Below are 18,206 nucleotides of genomic sequence, written 5' to 3'. Positions count from 1 at the left end.
AAGAGTATATGAAATTTGATGAAAAATCTACTTGCTTGATTAATAATGGCCTTAGGCCTTTATACAAGATTGCTCTGTAATTCCTTACCATATATCCAACTAACTAACTAATTTCCTCACATCACTAACTAACTAACTCACCCACTTAGCAACTAACTAACAACAGTTATCCTCACTTAACCAAGCATTGACTAACCATTAACCATAGTTAACTAACACAAGCAATAATAGTAATGTGAACAGTAAATCAATACAACAGTACAGTAATGGTAAACTCTAACAATTTCCCCTCCCTTAGAGTAACTTGCCCACAAGGTAAGGAAATTTAGATTGCAAACCATATAGGACCTCCTAGGTGGCATCATCCTTGCTTTCACCTTGCCATTGCACCAAGACCTGAGTAATAGTCCTACTTCTCAACTGAAGAGATCTCCTAGCTAAGATCAACACAAGTTCTGGGGTGATCACTAGGTTTGCATTTATAGCAGGTAAGGTAGTTCTAGGCACCACTTGATTGCCCAACTTGGCCTTGAGATTGGAGACATGAAACACAGGGTGGATGTGGGAACTATCAGGCAAATCTAGTTTATAGGAAACCTCCCTTACCCTCTGTATGACCTGGAATGGCCCATAGTAACGAGGAGCTAGCTTGACAAGCTTCTTGTGATGTACAAATGACTGCTTGTATGGCTGCAGCCTTAGGTACACCTAATCGCCCACTGCAAATGATCTTTCCACCCTTTTTTTGTTAGCATACCACCTCATCCTCTCTTGAACAACACACAAATTCTGCTTAAGTAGAGCCAAGAGCTGTTGTCTATCCTTAAGCAACAAATCCACAACCCCAATCCTTGTAGTACTAGCTATATAGTCCAGAACCCGAGGAGGAGGGTAACCATAAAGAGCTTCAAAGGGTGACATCCTAGTGGAAGTGTGGAAATTGTTATTAAACCAAAACTCTGCCAAAGGCAACCATTCAACCCAAGTATTAGGCTTATCAGCTACAAATGCCTTTAAGTAGTGTTCCAAACTCTTATTTACTACCTCAGTTTGCTCATCTGTTTGAGGTGATAAGAAGAAGACATGGCCAATGTTACTCCTTGCAATCTCATCAACTCCTTCCAAGAAAGTGAAGTGAATACAGGATCTCTATCACTAACAATGGTGGAAGGCATGTCATGCAGTTTGAAAACAAATTGCAGATAGAGATTGGCAACCTTTGCAATAGTTTAAGGATGAGAAAGGGGTATAAAATGGACATACTTAGTAAGTCTATCCACCACCACAAACACCACAGACTTCAAATGAGACTTAGGCAACCCCTCAATAAAGTCCATACTCACATCCAACCAAGATCTCTCTGGAATGGGCAGGGGCTGCAATAACCCAGCAGAGAAGCAAGTCTCATGCTTAAGCTTCTGATAAACATCACATTCCCTCATATATTGCTTCAAATCCTGCCTTAGTCCAGACCAGTAGAAGTCTTTCTGAAGCTTATGCAAAGACTTTAAGTAACCTGAATGACCTCCCAAGGGACTATCATGCACCTGCTTGTTAAGGGCCATTTTTGAGAAGTCATAGAGAAGGAAAGAAGCCAACAACACAGACAGAAAAGAAGTTGGCAAAAAGATAGAAAACAAGAACCATTAAGTCCAAGCGGCAGGAATAATGGATCACAGGTTCATAAAATAAATAAATGGCCTTGAGGAAGCAAATGGGCTCCAAAGAACCCGGAAAGAGAAAAATAGCAAATAGCAAACCCATGGGTAGTGTATGATGTAGAAAAGTAAGAATGGGTCGCAACAAGCCCAAAATAATACAAGCAAAGAAAGTAGGGGATTGGTAGCAGGCCCACAAACCCTAAATATGAGTATAAGGTAATTGGGCCGGGTAAGTCCAATGAAGTTAGTAAAAGCCCATGAGAACATAAAGTTAGGAAAAAGGCCTAGGAAGCCCAAGACAAGCAAATGAGCTGAGGATGCCTAAGGGAAAACAAAAGGGACAAAGGAGCCTATAAGTAAGAAAACCTATGGCCATGCTGAGCCACTAGGGAAAGAATAAACGGTAGGCCTGAAGAGGCCCAGCAGGATCAAGTCATTACAGTAGGAATGACAAAGTCGTATGGCAGGACATGATGGCAATCAAGAAATAGGCTGGAAGAAATGTAAGGCCCAGTATCAAATAAAGCTCAGCCCCTAAGGAGAACGAGGAATTATAAAACAACCCATATAAAAGGTCAAAGAAGGGCAGCAGACTGTGCAAGCAAGCCTCCAGACCGCGGCAAATGCATGAGCAGCAGGCAGATTTTGGACATACATGAAAGGGAGGTATGCGCAAGGCCCAAGCACCACCAGCCTATACCCAGCCAATATGGGACGTGGTGGGGTCATGGGTTAGAGGTAAGGGGGTGTGGTTTGGTGGTAGGGAGAGGAGAAAAGACCTATTTTGTGGCTTCTGCCCAAGTTCTTTTGGGGGGTACGTCTTGCTGGGATGATAGACCGCCCAAAAGCAGTAAGGTTGATGGGGAACCGCTTAGGGCATGCTATGAAGGATAGAGAGAGAGAGCACCCATATCGTGGTAGGAAAGGGTGCCACGACAAACTAGTAAATAAAACAGTCTTCCTTTGTCTGGAAGTGGGGAGTGGCACACAGACGAACTAGTAGTGGTCGGCAAGTACACCCAGACCAAACAAAGGTGGTTAAGGGGCAAAAAAGTAAATTCTGGTCACGGCAAGCGTTATAAGAAGACCCTTACCGTGCCTAGAGTAAAATGAGGAAAAAAGGGAAAAAATAGGGGAGGATCATGAAATAAGAAACATCAGTAAAAACAAAGGAAATAAAAAGATAAGAGGAAAAAAAAAAAAATGTTTCCCTCAAAGCCATTAATCTCCACGGCAGGATCTTTTCTTGGGAGATTAGCTGCATTGGGAGGAGGCATTCTTCCCTCTTTGGTTTTGCTTCTGCGGACCAGACTTGACTTGATTTTATGTCTCTTCTTGATTAACTTATATTATCATTTACTCCATTTATTTTCTTTGTAAAGTCATTGTTACCACTGTGATTATGTTTCATAAATAGGGATTATTTGGTTATTTATTAAATAGCCAGAGGACTCTATTTGGTTGTTATTATTATATTTGCTTGCCATAACTCATTTGAAACAACTCTGCCTATCATAAGCACATTACTGGCAGACGAGACATAGTTTGTGCACAAGCCGGCCTAAATAGAGTTGCAGTTAGACCGGTCTCAACTCTCCTTACTCAGAATACTTGGGCCTATTACCACAAGAGACAGCCTAGCCCAATATAACAAAAAGGCCCACTACACTACTGTAACACCACAGTCTTCAAATCCCCACTAGAATCACCCAAATACAATCTGCCCTTGTAAAACAGCAAACCATTGCAGAAAGTAAATCCTTGAGGTACATCAGAACCTAACTAAATAGTATTAATAATAACCTGAACTTTAGAGTCAATAGCATAACTCAATTTGAGACCAGACAACCAAGTTGGGGTAGGAAAGGATATAATGCATAATGTGCCATCAAAAGCAGTTGGGACACCTAATGCAGGAGTTGCTGGTTTAGATGGCTCAGAAGCAGAACATGAAGCATCAACTCCTTCATCCAGCCTCCTTAAAAGAGCATTAGCTACCACATTCTCTCTTCCCTATTATATTCCACTATAAAAGCATAGCCAATGAGCTTAGTGATCCACCTTTGTTGTGCTAGAATTCCCACCCTCTGCTCCAATAGATATTTCAAACTTCAGTGATCAGTTTTGATAACAAATTGCCTCTCTAACAAATATGGTCTCCATTTCTTCACTGCCACCACTAAGGCTAAGAATTCCTTTTCATTAGTAGAGAGTGAAAGCTTATTACCTTTCAATGCCTGGTTGTAGAAGGCAATAGGCCTATGATCTTGCATCAAAACAGCTCCCAACCCCAGACCAGAAGCATCACACTCCACAGTGAAGGGCTAGGTGAAATCAAGCAAAGTTAACATAGGGGGGCATGAAACAACATCCTTAAGTAGCTGAAAGGCTTAAGCAGCTTCTGGGGTCCAAACAAAAGAATCTTTCTTCAATAATGCAATCAAGGGTGCTGCAATTTGCCCATATCCCTTCACAAGCTTCCTATAGTATCTAGTGAGGCCAAGAAAACCCCTTAAAGCCTTGACATCTCTAGGTATAGGCCATTGCTGCATAGCAGCAGTCTTCTTATGATTAGTGTTCATCCCTTCACTAGAAATAAGATGGCCTAGATACTCTACCTCACAAGCAAACACACACTTAGATTTCTTGCCATACAACTGATGCTTGGCCAAGGTTTCCAAAACCAGTCTAAGGTGACCAAGGTGATTAGACAAGGATCTACTGTACACCAATATATCATCATAGAAAACAAGAACAAACTTCCTTAAAAAGAGCTTAAAAATAGCATTCATCAAGGATTGAAAGGTGGAAGGAGCATTGGTTAAGCCAAAGGGCAAAACCAAAAACTTATAGTGGCCTTCATTTGTCCTAAAAGTAGTTTTAGGAATATCTTCCTCCTTCATTCTGATTTGGTGATAACTAGACCTCAAATCCAATTTAGAAAACACACAAGCACCACATAGCTCATCCAACAACTCATCAATGACAGGAATAGGCTATTTATCCTTAATAGTCTTTTGATTTAGAGCCCTATAATCAATACACATCCTCCAAGAGCTGTAACTTTCCTAACTAAAAGAACATGTGAAGCAAATGGACTTCAACTATTCCTAATGGAGCCAACAAAGAACAACTCCTTAATTATCTTTTCAATTTCATTCTTCTAATAGTAAGGGTATCTGTAAGGTCTTTAGCAGATGGCTTGAGCTCCTTTCTTGAGATTGATTTGATGTTCATGCCCCATAATAGGAAGTAATCCAATAGGAGTGGCAAAGACTGCATCAAACTCTGACAATAGCTCAACTACCTAGACAGGTACTTTAGTAGCGCAATCTACAAAATGGAAATCATTAGGAATTGAAATTTGCAAAACCAGTCCTCTCTTCACAGATTCTTTTAAGAATTGAGCCCCTTCTTGAATGTGAGTACCTGCACCCCTTAAACCATGTAGCAACACAGGCTTTTGTGCATAGGAAAAACACATAGTTAGCAACTTGAAGTCCCTTTGAATGACCCCAAGGGTACTCAACCAATAAGTCCTTAACACCAAATCACAACCCCCCATAGGCAACACATGTAATTGAACTAAGAATTTGTGCCCTTGTAAAAAAAATGGGAACCTCCTTACATAATCCTTGTGCTCTAATCACATCACTATTAGCCACTTTCACTTCCAAAATTTGAGAAGTATCCACAGGAATATGTAATTGAGAAAGTAAGAAAGTGCCAATAAAATTGTGTATGCTACTTGAGTCTATAAGAATTAACAGGGACTTATGCCTAATCTTTCCCACTACCCTCTTAGTACCAGAAGTAGGGGTACCACTTAAGGCATAGAGTGTAATCTCAGCATCCTTAATGTTGTTTTCTTGACTGTGTAAGGTGTGATCAGAAATAGAAAACCCACTACCCTTCTCAAGTTCTGTAATATGTACCTCTAAGTTAACTTCAGGCACAAATTCGACATAATTAAGAAGGAACAACATGGCATTTTTACATTTATGACCAGGAGCCCATTTCTCATCACAGTTATAACACAATCCTTTCTTCTTCCTCTCCTCCATTTGAGCAGGTGATATTCTTTTAATGGGTAATCTATTCTTAGTATCTATCAAAGGAGTAACTTTGGGTAAACCTAAGATTGAGGGCTTACCTTGCTTCAATTGAACCTCAGAATTCCTCTTGCAGCTCTAATTGTACTCTTCCTGAATCTTGGATAAACCAAAAGCTACATTTAGAGATTGAGGATTAAGCATTCGAATAGGAAGCCTTATCTAATCTTTCAACCCACTGAGAAAGCAACTCAGCTTGTGTGATGAAGATAACCTTTTAATCCTATTAGATAAGACTTCAAACTAAGCCTTATATACTGCCACAAAAGTTGTCTGCCTTAGCCTTGTCAATGTCTCCATGGGATCATCATACGCAGTGGAGCCAAATCTAACATGCAAGGCTTGAACTAGTTACTCCTAATCATAGAATACCCTTGTTTCCTCTCCATCTTGTAACCAAATCAGAACTTCACCCTTTATATGAGAAGAAGCAAGCATCAATTTCTCTTCAATTGGAGTATTGTAATACCTGAAGTACTAATTTACTTTATACACCTAACTTGCAGGCTCTTCACCAGAAAATCTTGAAAAATCCAACTTCATTGGACGAGAAAGATGTAACATTGCAGAATTAGGGTTACGATTTTTCCTAATTCTTGGAGATTGAAAAGGCCCACCATGATTAGAGGCACCTAGTTTTTGCAAAATTGAGGTTAATTGTTGACTCATCCCATTCAAGGGTCTCGTGTGAATATCTTGTATGGTTCGCATTTCTTGTAACTCTTTGTCATGATGATCAGAAGTGTTTCAAAGTGAAGCAATGGCTTCATTGATTGCAATAAAGGAACAAGTCTCTGCCATGAATGCCAAGGAAAGCCAAGCTTTGATACCAAATGAAAGGCCAAACTTGTTTGGTAGCTGAAGTCGAGGACAGTTGGACCTCCAGAACAGAGTGATAGAGAGATAGAGAGTATATGTTATCTGATGAACAATCTACTTGCTTGATTAATAATGGCCTTAGGCCTTTATACAAGATTGCTATGTAATTCCTTACCATATATCCAACTAACTAACTAATTTCTTCATATCACTAACTAACTAACCCACTTAGCAACTAACTAACAATAGTTATTCTCACTTAACCAAACATTGACTAACCAATAACCATAGTTAACTAACCCAAACAGCAACAGTAATGTGAACGGTAAATCAATACAACAGTATAGTAATTAGGGGTGTTCACCAAACCGCATAAACTGCATAAACTGCACCAAAACTGCCCACAAAATAGTATAACCGCACCGCACCGCAAGTAATAATACACCGCACCGCATGGTGCAGTGCGGTTTGCGATTTTATAATAAGAAAACCGCACAAACCGCACCACACCGCACCCTCTCTATATATTAATATATTAATTTATTTTTAATATTAAATATATTATTAATAGTTTAATAACCCTAGTTTAAAAAAAAAGTTTGATAAACCTAGCAAATGTTGACTAGAAAAGCCAATCCAAAATAAAGAAAAACTATTTAAATAATTTAAAATTTGGCCAAAAAAAAAAGAGAAAAATTAGTTTTGGGATGGGTAGGAAATGCCCAAAATTTGAAAAATATACCAATTTCAAACCTCATCTTATATATAGCACCGCACATGAGACCGTAAAAATGAGGTGCGGTGTGGTTATGATTTTGGTTAAACTCTAAACCGCACCACACCGCACCGTACCGCATATGTGACTGCAAAAATAAAGTACGGTGCTAAAAATGGCTAAAAATTGCACTGCGAACACCCCTAATAGTAATGGTAAACTCTAACATCCTTATCTATTGAGCCTTGGGAAAAATTTAATAACAAGTTATGTTTTTGACCTATGATGACTTTACTTTCTAGGAATTTGTGTACTAGGGATGTTAGAGAGATAGAGAGTTACATGCATAATAGGAGTTGCTGTGATGTTTGTGCACCTAGGGTTTTATGCCATGTTAATTCTGGTTCATTCAAGCATGGATTGAAAAACTCTACAAAGTTACAACAATAAAAGCAAAAGTTTGTTTTGGAGTCAATCATGGATATGGAGATTCGTGCAAAAGAGAAATCTTTTACAATATTTGTCCAATTAGGTATTTGAAGTTGAGACTAGTATAGCTTAGTAGGTTTTACTGTAGGTAGATACCTCGGGATAAGTATGTAGGATAAGATTCTTTGTATTTGTAATCGTTTTTTTTTTTTTTGTTAGTAGGTTTTTCGGGAGTAGTGACATAAAATTGACTTGGTAGGGTTTTGCCTAGGAGGGTTTTCCACCTCACATAATTTAGTTTGGTAATTTGATTGTGCCTTAATCTTATTTGCAAGTAGGTTGACTAATTAATCAACTTGGGTAATTCGATTAATTAACTAGGGCCAATCTAAAACCCAATAGGTTTATGAAATATTTTTAAAAACTTTTTATAGAAAAAGAAAAAAATAATAGATTATTTGACCTTTTTTTATATTGCCCAATATTAAGATTTCTACAACATTTTCACAATACTTACACAACAAATCGTAAGTGTCAGATTGTTATTAATAGGTAAAAAAGTAATTTCAGTAGTAGGTTTAACTTAGAACCAATAATAACTTATTACCTATGATTTATTGTAAAAGTGTTGTGAAAATATTATGAATGTAGTTGTTATCTTTTTAAAATAATAAAATTAATTAATATTTTAAAGGCACCATTAACCGAACCCTATAATCTATATAGAGGTGGGTTGGATTGGATCGGACAACCCAACCCGTCATTTGAATGGGTAAAAAAGGTTCCCGAATAGTCAATATGTACACACAAAGCTAAAAACATCAAAGATAAAGAACAAAATTAATAAATGTTCTGAGAACACCGTTAACCGGACCAGGTAATCTATATATAGGTGGGTCGGATGGATCGGATAACCCAACCCATCATTTGACCGGATGCAAAGGGTCCCCGAATAGGCGACACACACACACACACACACAAAGCTGAAACATAAAAAATAGAGAGCAAAGTTCGTTAGCTCAACCAACCGAGAGAGAAAAAAAGAGGGAGAGAGTCAGTTTGCGATTCGCAGAAAGAGAAAGAGAATAGAAGAGAGATGAAAGGATTAGGAAGATTGATAAAGCGAGCCGTTTCCAATTCAAAACAATTCACTCAACCTTCAACAACTACAACAATTCCCCGCCGCCTCATTCACGCATCTTCTTCCACGGCGTCGTATCATCCTTCCCCCAATTCAACATCAACAACATCGCTGCTCAGATCTTCTCCCATTCCTTCTTCTCACTCTCCAACAAAATGGGCCGGCCCATTCTCAGGTCCCCTCCAAAAATTCAATTCAATCTCTCTCTCTCTCTCTCTCTCTCTCTCTCTCTATTCATAAGATATAAATATGAATTATTATGAATTTTTTTTTGTTTTTTGGGTTTTCAATTTTGTTTAGGGCAGAGGAGGAACATGTTTATACAAACGCAGTCGACGCCGAACCCGTCGTCTCTGATGTTCTATCCGGGGAAGCCTGTTATGGATGTTGGCAGCTCCGACTTCCCCCATGCCCGTGCCGCCATGACTTCTCCCCTCGCTAAGGCCATTTTCGGAATTGATGGTGAGTTGCTGTTTTTCGTGTTTGTTTGATTGCATATGGTATTGTTCCGTTTTTTAGTATGCGAAAAAAAAAAAAAATGAACATAATAGTGAAAGGAAGGATTCTTATTATTATTATTATGATTGTAATAATGACATGATTGATAGAATTTTTTGTTGGGGATGAAGGATCGGAGAGAGGTCGAAGCAAAGCTTAAAATTGGTCTTATTATTGTTATTATGATTGTAATAAGGACACACGATTGATAGAATTGTTTGTTGGGATGAAAGATCGGAGAGGTCGAAGCAAAGCTTAATTGTCTTATTATTATTGTTATATAATATGACATGATTGATAGAATTGGGTTGTATTGCACTTGTATAAATTTTCAGTAGTAAAATTGCGATGAAATGGCATCGTCATTGTGCAGAAATATAATGATTTTCTAAAAAGGACGAAAACATTGTTATCTAGGGTTTTTATTTTTATTTTTTATTATTTAGATTCTGAAATATAGCTGAAGTGGTAAAAACAGCGGAATATTTCAAAATTTTGCACTGAAAATTGGATAGGGTCACTTGCTTATGAAAAATGACTGTTTTGTTTATAATGGTGTTTATTTGAGTGGGCTAGCAATTTGTAACACTATCTGTGTTTCCTTTTAATACAGGAATTACTCGGGTTTTCTTTGGTTCTGATTTTGTTACTGTGACGAAGTCAGAAGATGCTTCTTGGGATTTTCTAAAGCCTGAAATCTTTGCAGCAATCATGGATTTTTATTCTTCTGGGCAGCCACTGTTTCTAGACTCACAAACTGCTGCAGCCATGGACACTGCTATTCATGAGGTATAACTTTTAATTTTGAGGGTAGATTTAAGAAAACGTGTAGATTGATACTTTGCTCATATACCATTAACTTTAATCTTAAATTCCATTTGAGCTAGATAAGTTCACATGTAATTATATTAGAATTTGGTTTAATAAATTTTTTTTTTTTGATAAATAACAAAATATCATTAATCAAAAGCCCTAGGTAGACTGGGAGTGTTCATAGAAATGATTGCATCAAGATCGAAAATTACAATGATCAAGCATAACAAAAATATTAGAACAAGAAAAAGAAGAAAAAATAGAACACCAAGAAAACAAAGAGTGGAGGAGGAGAGATTTAATCTCAAGCATCGACCATTCCGTTCCCTCAAAGCATCTAGTATTCCTTTCCCGCCAAAGGCACCATAACACACAATGTGGGACAGCCCTCCACAAGTCTATATTGTGTTGTCTACTGAACGGGCCCTACCAAGATGCGAATAAATCTGCAACACTTTGAGGCATAACCCAAATCACACCAAAAGATGGTTTACCGATTCCCCTCTTCTTTTACACATATAACACCAATCCATGATAGGGACACCCTTATTCCATAATCTATCAAGGGTCAAAATCTTGCCTAAGGTGGCAGTCCAAGAAAAAAAAGCAACTTTAGGAGGGATCTTTGAGCGACACATAGGTTTTCAAGGAAAAAGATTGTCAAGGGTTGAGAAGAGGGATAAGTAGAATTCACCAACCTTAAAGCCCTTATTCTTTGTCGACTTCCAACAAAGTTTGTCATGCCCCTCACCATTAAAGGTCATAGAGTGTTTAAGATTCCAAAAAATATCAAATTGTTCCATCTCCCAATCTTGGGGCTCTCTATAGAATCGAAGATCCCAATGAAACCTCTGATTAGGAAGACATGACATCAACAAGATAAGAATCTTTGTTACAACTAAAGCTGTAGAGTTCCGGAAATGCCTCCCGAAGAGTACAACCCCCATACCACAAGTGATGCCAGAGTTTAATTCTATTACCATGGTTAACTTTGAAGATGATGGATTTAAAGAAAGCTGGTCAGCCTTGTCTTATAGTTCTCCAAAGACTAACACCATAAGTAGTTGTTACTTCTTTTGTACACCACCCACCCCAAATATTTCCATACTTGTTCTCGATAACCTGCCGCCAAAGGTGGCTTGTCTCCTACTGTACCTCCACAGCCATTTACTTAGCAAAGCTTGGTTGAATTTTCTCAAATTCCGCACACCCAACCCACCAGACTGCAAAGGGCTACACACCTGAGCCCAATTGACCAGATTGAATTTAGGGGATTCATCACCCCATAAGAACTCCTGCTAGAGCTTCTCAATGCGATTTGCAATATCCATTGGGACAGGAAAGTGAGATAGGTAATAAGTAGGCAAGGTTGAGAGAGTGCTTTTAAGTAAAGTAACCTTACCACCTTTTGATAGATACAAACGCTTCCAACTTGCTTTAGATTTAGCCAGGTTAATATGCAAACCTGACACAGCCTCAAACAAAGATAAGATGTCTCTCAATTCACCAATCTGACTAGGTAAAGCATCACAGAAAATTAAAGTATCATCCACAAAAAAGAGAATGAGACACCATTAAGGGGGCGTGAGATCTGGGACCAACAGTGAATCTCGAGATGTGACCAGCCAGAACAGCCCCATCTAATAACTGGCTTAAAGCTTCCATAGCAATTGCAAATAAAAAATGCAATGTTAAATGTTCCTCCCCCAACCCCCCCATGTGCGCACGAGCATGGGAAGTAAGCTCTCCAATTTATCTTGGTCCTAGCACATGTTTGATATACTAGGATTAAAGATTTGTGAAGTCTTAGGCAAGAATAGTTAAAAGATTGTGAGGGGACTTGATTTTATGCCCTAAGGTTTGAGGCACTTATTTCATGAAGGCCCGATGTTCTAAGACTTGCTTTTTTTCTAAACAATTTTTTGATAAGTAAAAACAAAATGTCAACAAAAAGGAGCACTTTATTACAAGATTAAGATCTAATGGCCTTTTCAAGTTTTTGTTTATTCTTCATTTTATTTAGAATCATTTCAGAATATAGTATACTTAAAGAGCAATGAGCCTGCTTTAATCTTCCCACCCGTGGGTTAATCCTGTATTCTGAAAGATGGCATCTGTTGTTAACTAACAACTGATATGTGAAAGGCTAATTTCAATCAAACCGAATGCATACAGCTAATGCTTAGAAAAGTCTTTCCATGCAATGTATGCCCCAATTCTTGTTTCACTATCCCATAAATCAGTTACAGTCTTAGAGCTCATTTTGGCATGGATTAAAGGTCAAAGAAACGCATTGCAACAAGGATAAGTCTGTCCCTTAGATTAGTATTACATAAACTCTTATTAATTTATTTAGTTGGTTAGTCTTTTTTCTTGCATACTCTCCTTGAATGGAGTTTGATTCTGTCTCATTTTTCATGTTTTTCCCTTTCTGTTTTGTTTGATCATTGTAATTTTGGTTCTTGATTTTTGCTTCTACAATACATTCCCAATGTGCTCGGGTTTGCTATGATTTTTAATAATATTTTACGTTACCTATTAAAATTTTATTTATTGATTTGGTTGGTAATAAAGTGCATAAATTTATGCCCAGTGCTATAATCTCTCAAATTGTTTCTTTTTTGTAGTGGGTTTAAGACTCAGGGGGTGCATGTGTAACTTTATTTTTATAGATTTTTTATAGGTAGGTGTTTTTGTAAATTACCAATTAAAAAAAAAAAAAATCTTTTCTTTTTGCCACTTCCCATTCTTCCTACTACTCCTGAAGGAATCCTATACTTTTGAAAAAAGGAAAATAGAAAAGATTAGAGTAGGTCCAAGAGGGCTTCAAAAGCAGAAGGATAGATATGATATTTTTCCCCATCATTTTAATTAGTAGTCACATTTGCTTGCTAAATGAATGGTACAGACCGTTGAATTTCTTTTTGGTCTTCTTGCTGTCTGTTATATATATATATATATATATATTATGTGCCACTTTTTATATGCCTCTGTTTCTGCCTCCTATCGGGATAGCAAATAGAATGAAAAAAAATTCAGAGGGATTTCCTATGTGGTGGAAAGGGGAGTGAATTTAAATTTCAACTTGTTAATTGGATTTCTATTTGCCAACTTATTCAACTTGTAGGCTTAGGGGTCAGAAAGTTATTGATTTTCAATGAAGCCCTTCTAGGTAAATGGTTGTGGCCTTTTGTGGCTGAGAGGATGCTTTATGGCAGAGTGATAGAGATTAAAGATGTGACCTCTTGGGGTGGATGGTGTACAGAAAGTGAAAGGGGTCCATTTAGTGTTAGTTTATGGAAATTTATATGCCATCTCACAAGGCTGGCTTAAATTTGAGAATCTTATCTGTTTTGAGGTGGGACATGGTACTAGAAATTGCTTTTGTATGGTTGTTGTTGTGGGGAAGAGAGTTTCAAGAACAGATACCTGGAGCTATTCCAAATTGCAAGAAACAGGGACAACAGTGGTGGACAATATGGAGATCACATGTGGTGTTATATTCAATTGAACCCTTCTTTTATAGGAGCTATTAAGGATTGGGAGTTAGTCAATGGATTCTTTTTTTAGAGGAGCTGTATGCAGCTAAGGTGAAGCAAGGTTAGGAGGATAACATGGTGTCTAATTCTAATGCCACCTCAGAGATATTTTCAAATAATTTAAAACAAATCTGTTGCTGGAAAATAGAATGAATAACAGGGGTCTAGAGAGAACCCGGGACTTCACTGTTGGAAATTTGTATTTTGAAGGAAATTATTGTTATTTTTATTGATTGTACTCAATTAGTTTGATTCTATATATAAAAAAGAATGTACTCAATTAGTTTGGTTATACATGAATCCATTGGATGTGAGTTTTTTTGCTCGTTGAAACAGGATGATTCTGAAACTGTAGCAATGATCAAAGAACTCCTGGAGACTCGTATCCGACCAGCAGTGCAAGATGATGGTGGGGACATTGAATATTGTGGATTTGATCCGTAGGTTTTCCTCCTTTATTTGGATATTATTTATATATGTTTTTATGTGGTCTTACCCAATAATATCAATTGAAGCTCATGGTTTTGATTTCTTTAGAGAAACTGGAATAGTTAAATTGAGAATGCAAGGAGCTTGTAGTGGCTGCCCTAGCTCTTCTGTCACACTCAAATCTGGCATTGAAAATATGCTGATGCATTATGTTCCTGAGGTAACGGGTGATAAATATTTTTTTGGAATTAAGTTTATACATATTTCATATGTCATTGTTGTCTGATGCCTCAGATCCTTCTGTGGCCATAGATGGTAATAGATAATTTTTTTTTTCTTTCTCCATAGAGTTTATACACCTGTTATTGATGTCAAACACCTTTGCATTCTTCTTTAGCCATAGATGGAAATAGATGTGGTTTTTCTATGTCCAGGGAGAGAGTTGCATAATCCATAATCATTGTTTGTGCAAAGCTGCATGTGCATGCATGCTGAATACTATTGCATACAAATAAAAAACATTGAAAGCTCAAACTAAAACTTGGGTCATCTACCCCTACCAAACCAGTCGACAACAAAGCGTTAAACCAAAAATCTAGGCATAAAAAAAGAGGGAAAGCGAAAACAAGCTGTACTACTTGTTGACTGTGAGTCTTCAACATGGTGACATAATGGAGGTGGGTTTTGTTTCCTTGTGCTTATTTTCTTCTAAGATTTTTCATACATTCCTTGTGAAACAATAAAATGCATTAGAAAATAAAACAAAGAAATGTGTATGCTCGATCACTAAGTGTTGTCCTCAGTTGATTTCTATCCCATAATTTTGTTGCTTTGTTAAAGGATTGTCACATAAGGTGCTGTTTTTGGGATTAGTCTGAGACTACTCTCACTTATACCTAAGCAGACAACATCATTTTTGGTTTGGTTCCATCTTTTTCTTCTTTTTTTTGGCCAATAGAGATGGGTGATGTGTCATTTTGTGACAATTGGGATTAAATGGGTGACATTTTAAGGTCCGTCTGGCACTTAACATGGGGATTACTAACAAAGATGTATGACATGGTCCTTTTGAAAACATAACCAAATGTTAAGGGCCATAGTGAAAACAACCCCAAACATTAAGGGTCAAAAGTGTACTTATCTTTTTGGTTGAAGATTTTGGTTTTGCTATGGGATGGGGCATAGTTGGGGGTTTCAGTATTGGTGAGGGATGGGACTTTGGGGTGGCTGGGCTTTGTTTGGCTATTGTGGAGGTTTGAGATTTCAGTGAGTTTGGCAGGTGATGGGTCTAAATAGATTTTGGGTTGTTGGTGATTTTTGTTGGAAAGTAGAATCTGGTTTGCTCGGATACCAAGTTGATGCTGGATATAATAAAAAATGGAATACAAAAAGGAGATAGAATAAGAATTTAGGAAAAACAATTAAATAAAAAATAAAGATAGGCCCTAGGAATCATCACTTAAGGTTTACTTGAAATTAGCACCAAGCAAGAAACCTATGAACCGTCCCAACAATCGAGAAATGGTTTTGGTGTAGGATCTCTTGAAAGTGTTTTTGCTTATCAATAATTTGTCTTCTATTTATTAGAGCCCTTTTAAATTGGCTTTTAGGAGTACATCAATAAGAAAAACAATTCATAAAACAACACAATCCCACATAATCCTCAAGCAGAATAAAATTACATTATTGGAAATTCAAAATCTGAAATTCAAATTGGCACTAATTTTCGTGTCTAGAGATGTTGAAGTGAAAAGGGAGCCACATGAAAGATTCAATTTTATGGAACTTTTGTTAAGAAAAAAAATCTCATTAAAAGAGCACGAAGGGAAGCAAATTATGTACATGGAAGAATACAAGAGATACATAAAAAATCTCAAGAAAATGAAGATCTAGAAATTCAAGCAAATTAGAAAATGAAAAATATTCATTGGCAGCTATGCAATCATATAAAGTCTTTAGTAGCACGAGATTTAAATCCAAGACCATTTTCTCACTGTCTTCTAAACCATAGCATTCATTCCCTCACTGTTTCAATTGAACCTCAGAATTCCTCTTGCAGCTCTAATTGTACTCTTCCTGAATCTTGGATAAACCAAAAGCTACATTTAGAGATTGAGGATTAAGCATTCGAATAGGAAGCCTTATCTAATCTTTCAACCCACTGAGAAAGCAACTCAGCTTGTGTGATGAAGATAACCTTTTAATCCTATTAGATAAGACTTCAAACTAAGCCTTATATACTGCCACAAAAGTTGTCTGCCTTAGCCTTGTCAATGTCTCCATGGGATCATCATACGCAGTGGAGCCAAATCTAACATGCAAGGCTTGAACTAGTGACTCCTAATCATAGAATACCCTTGTTTCCTCTCCATCTTGTAACCAAATCAGAACTTCACCCTTTATATGAGAAGAAGCAAGCATCAATTTCTCTTCAATTGGAGTATTGTAATACCTGAAGTACTAATTTACTTTATACACCTAACTTGCAGGCTCTTCACCAGAAAATCTTGGAAAATCCAACTTCATTGGACGAGAAAGATGTAACATTGCAGAATTAGGGTTACGATTTTTCCTAATTCTTGGAGATTGAAAAGGCCCACCATGATTAGAGGCACCTAGTTTTTGCAAAATTGAGGTTAATTGTTGACTCATCCCATTCAAGGGTCTCGTGTGTATATCTTGTATGGTTCGCATTTCTTGTAACTCTTTGTCATGATGATCAGAAGTGTTTCAAAGTGAAGCAATGGCTTCATTGATTGCAATAAAGGAACAAGTCTCTGCCATGAATGCCAAGGAAAGCCAAGCTTTGATACCAAATGAAAGGCCAAACTTGTTTGGTAGCTGAAGTCGAGGACAGTTGGACCTCCAGAACAGAGTGATAGAGAGATAAAGAGTATATGTTATCTGATGAACAATCTACTTGCTTGATTAATAATGGCCTTAGGCCTTTATACAAGATTGCTATGTAATTCCTTACCATATATCCAACTAACTAACTAATTTCTTCATATCACTAACTAACTAACCCACTTAGCAACTAACTAACAATAGTTATTCTCACTTAGCCAAACATTGACTAACCAATAACCATAGTTAACTAACCCAAACATTGACTAACCAATAACCATAGTTAACTAACCCAAACAGCAACAGTAATGTGAACGGTAAATCAATACAACAGTATAGTAATTAGGGGTGTTCACCAAACCGCATAAACTGCATAAACTGCACCAAAACTGCCCACAAAATAGTATAACCGCACCGCACCGCAAGTAATAATACACCGCACCGCATGGTGCAGTGCGGTTTGCGATTTTATAATAAGAAAACCGCACAAACCGCACCACACCGCACCCTCTCTATATATTAATATATTAATTTATTTTTAATATTAAATATATTATTAATAGTTTAATAACCCTAGTTTAAAAAAAAAGTTTGATAAACCTAGCAAATGTTGACTAGAAAAGCCAATCCAAAATAAAGAAAAACTATTTAAATAATTTAAAATTTGGCCAAAAAAAAAAGAGAAAAATTAGTTTTGGGATGGGTAGGAAATGCCCAAAATTTGAAAAATATACCAATTTCAAATCTCATCTTATATATAGCACCGCACATGAGACCGTAAAAATGAGGTGCGGTGTGGTTATGATTTTGGTTAAACTCTAAACCGCACCACACCGCACCGTACCGCATATGTGACTGCAAAAATAAAGTGCGATGCTAAAAATGGCTAAAAATTGCACCGCGAACACCCCTAATAGTAATGGTAAACTCTAACATCCATATCTATTGAGCCTTGGGAAAAATTTAATAACAAGTTATGTTTTTGACCTATGATGACTTTACTTTCTAGGAATTTGTGTACTAGGGATGTTAGAGAGATAGAGAGTTACATGCATAATAGGAGTTGCTGTGATGTTTGTGCACCTAGGGTTTTATGCCATGTTACTTCTGGTTCATTCAAGCATGGATTGAAAAACTCTACAAAGTTACAACAATAAAAGCAAAAGTTTGTTTTGGAGTCAATCATGGATATGGAGATTCGTG

General features: G+C 37.3%; 1 protein-coding gene across 1 annotated transcript; it reads left to right on the top strand.

Annotated features, from left to right (window-relative positions):
• The first annotated feature begins 8,712 nt into the window (after window positions 1-8,712).
• Window positions 8,713-14,457, top strand: LOC112009414 (nifU-like protein 4, mitochondrial). The gene is made up of 5 exons (XM_024041748.2): window positions 8,713-9,052; window positions 9,178-9,339; window positions 9,989-10,164; window positions 14,064-14,167; window positions 14,265-14,457. Exons 1-5 carry the CDS (start codon window positions 8,833-8,835, stop codon window positions 14,440-14,442), a joined length of 840 nt encoding a protein of 279 aa, XP_023897516.2. The 5' UTR covers window positions 8,713-8,832; the 3' UTR covers window positions 14,443-14,457.
• The last annotated feature ends 3,749 nt before the right edge of the window (window positions 14,458-18,206 follow it).

The sequence above is a fragment of the Quercus suber genome, unplaced genomic scaffold (genome assembly GCF_002906115.3).
Source record: "Quercus suber isolate HL8 unplaced genomic scaffold, Cork oak 2.0 scaffold_635, whole genome shotgun sequence".
NCBI lineage: Eukaryota > Viridiplantae > Streptophyta > Magnoliopsida > Fagales > Fagaceae > Quercus > Quercus suber.
This window is presented reverse-complemented; position numbering and strand designations above follow the sequence as displayed.

Bases quoted from the DNA above. Each gene is read 5' to 3' on its own strand.
- LOC112009414 (XM_024041748.2), top strand. From the start codon at position 8,833: ATGAAAGGATTAGGAAGATTGATAAAGCGAGCCGTTTCCAATTCAAAA. The intron at 9,053-9,177 runs GTCCCCTCCAAA...AATTTTGTTTAG, and splicing joins ATGGGCCGGCCCATTCTCAG to GGCAGAGGAGGAACATGTTT. The intron at 9,340-9,988 runs GTGAGTTGCTGT...CTTTTAATACAG, and splicing joins GGCCATTTTCGGAATTGATG to GAATTACTCGGGTTTTCTTT.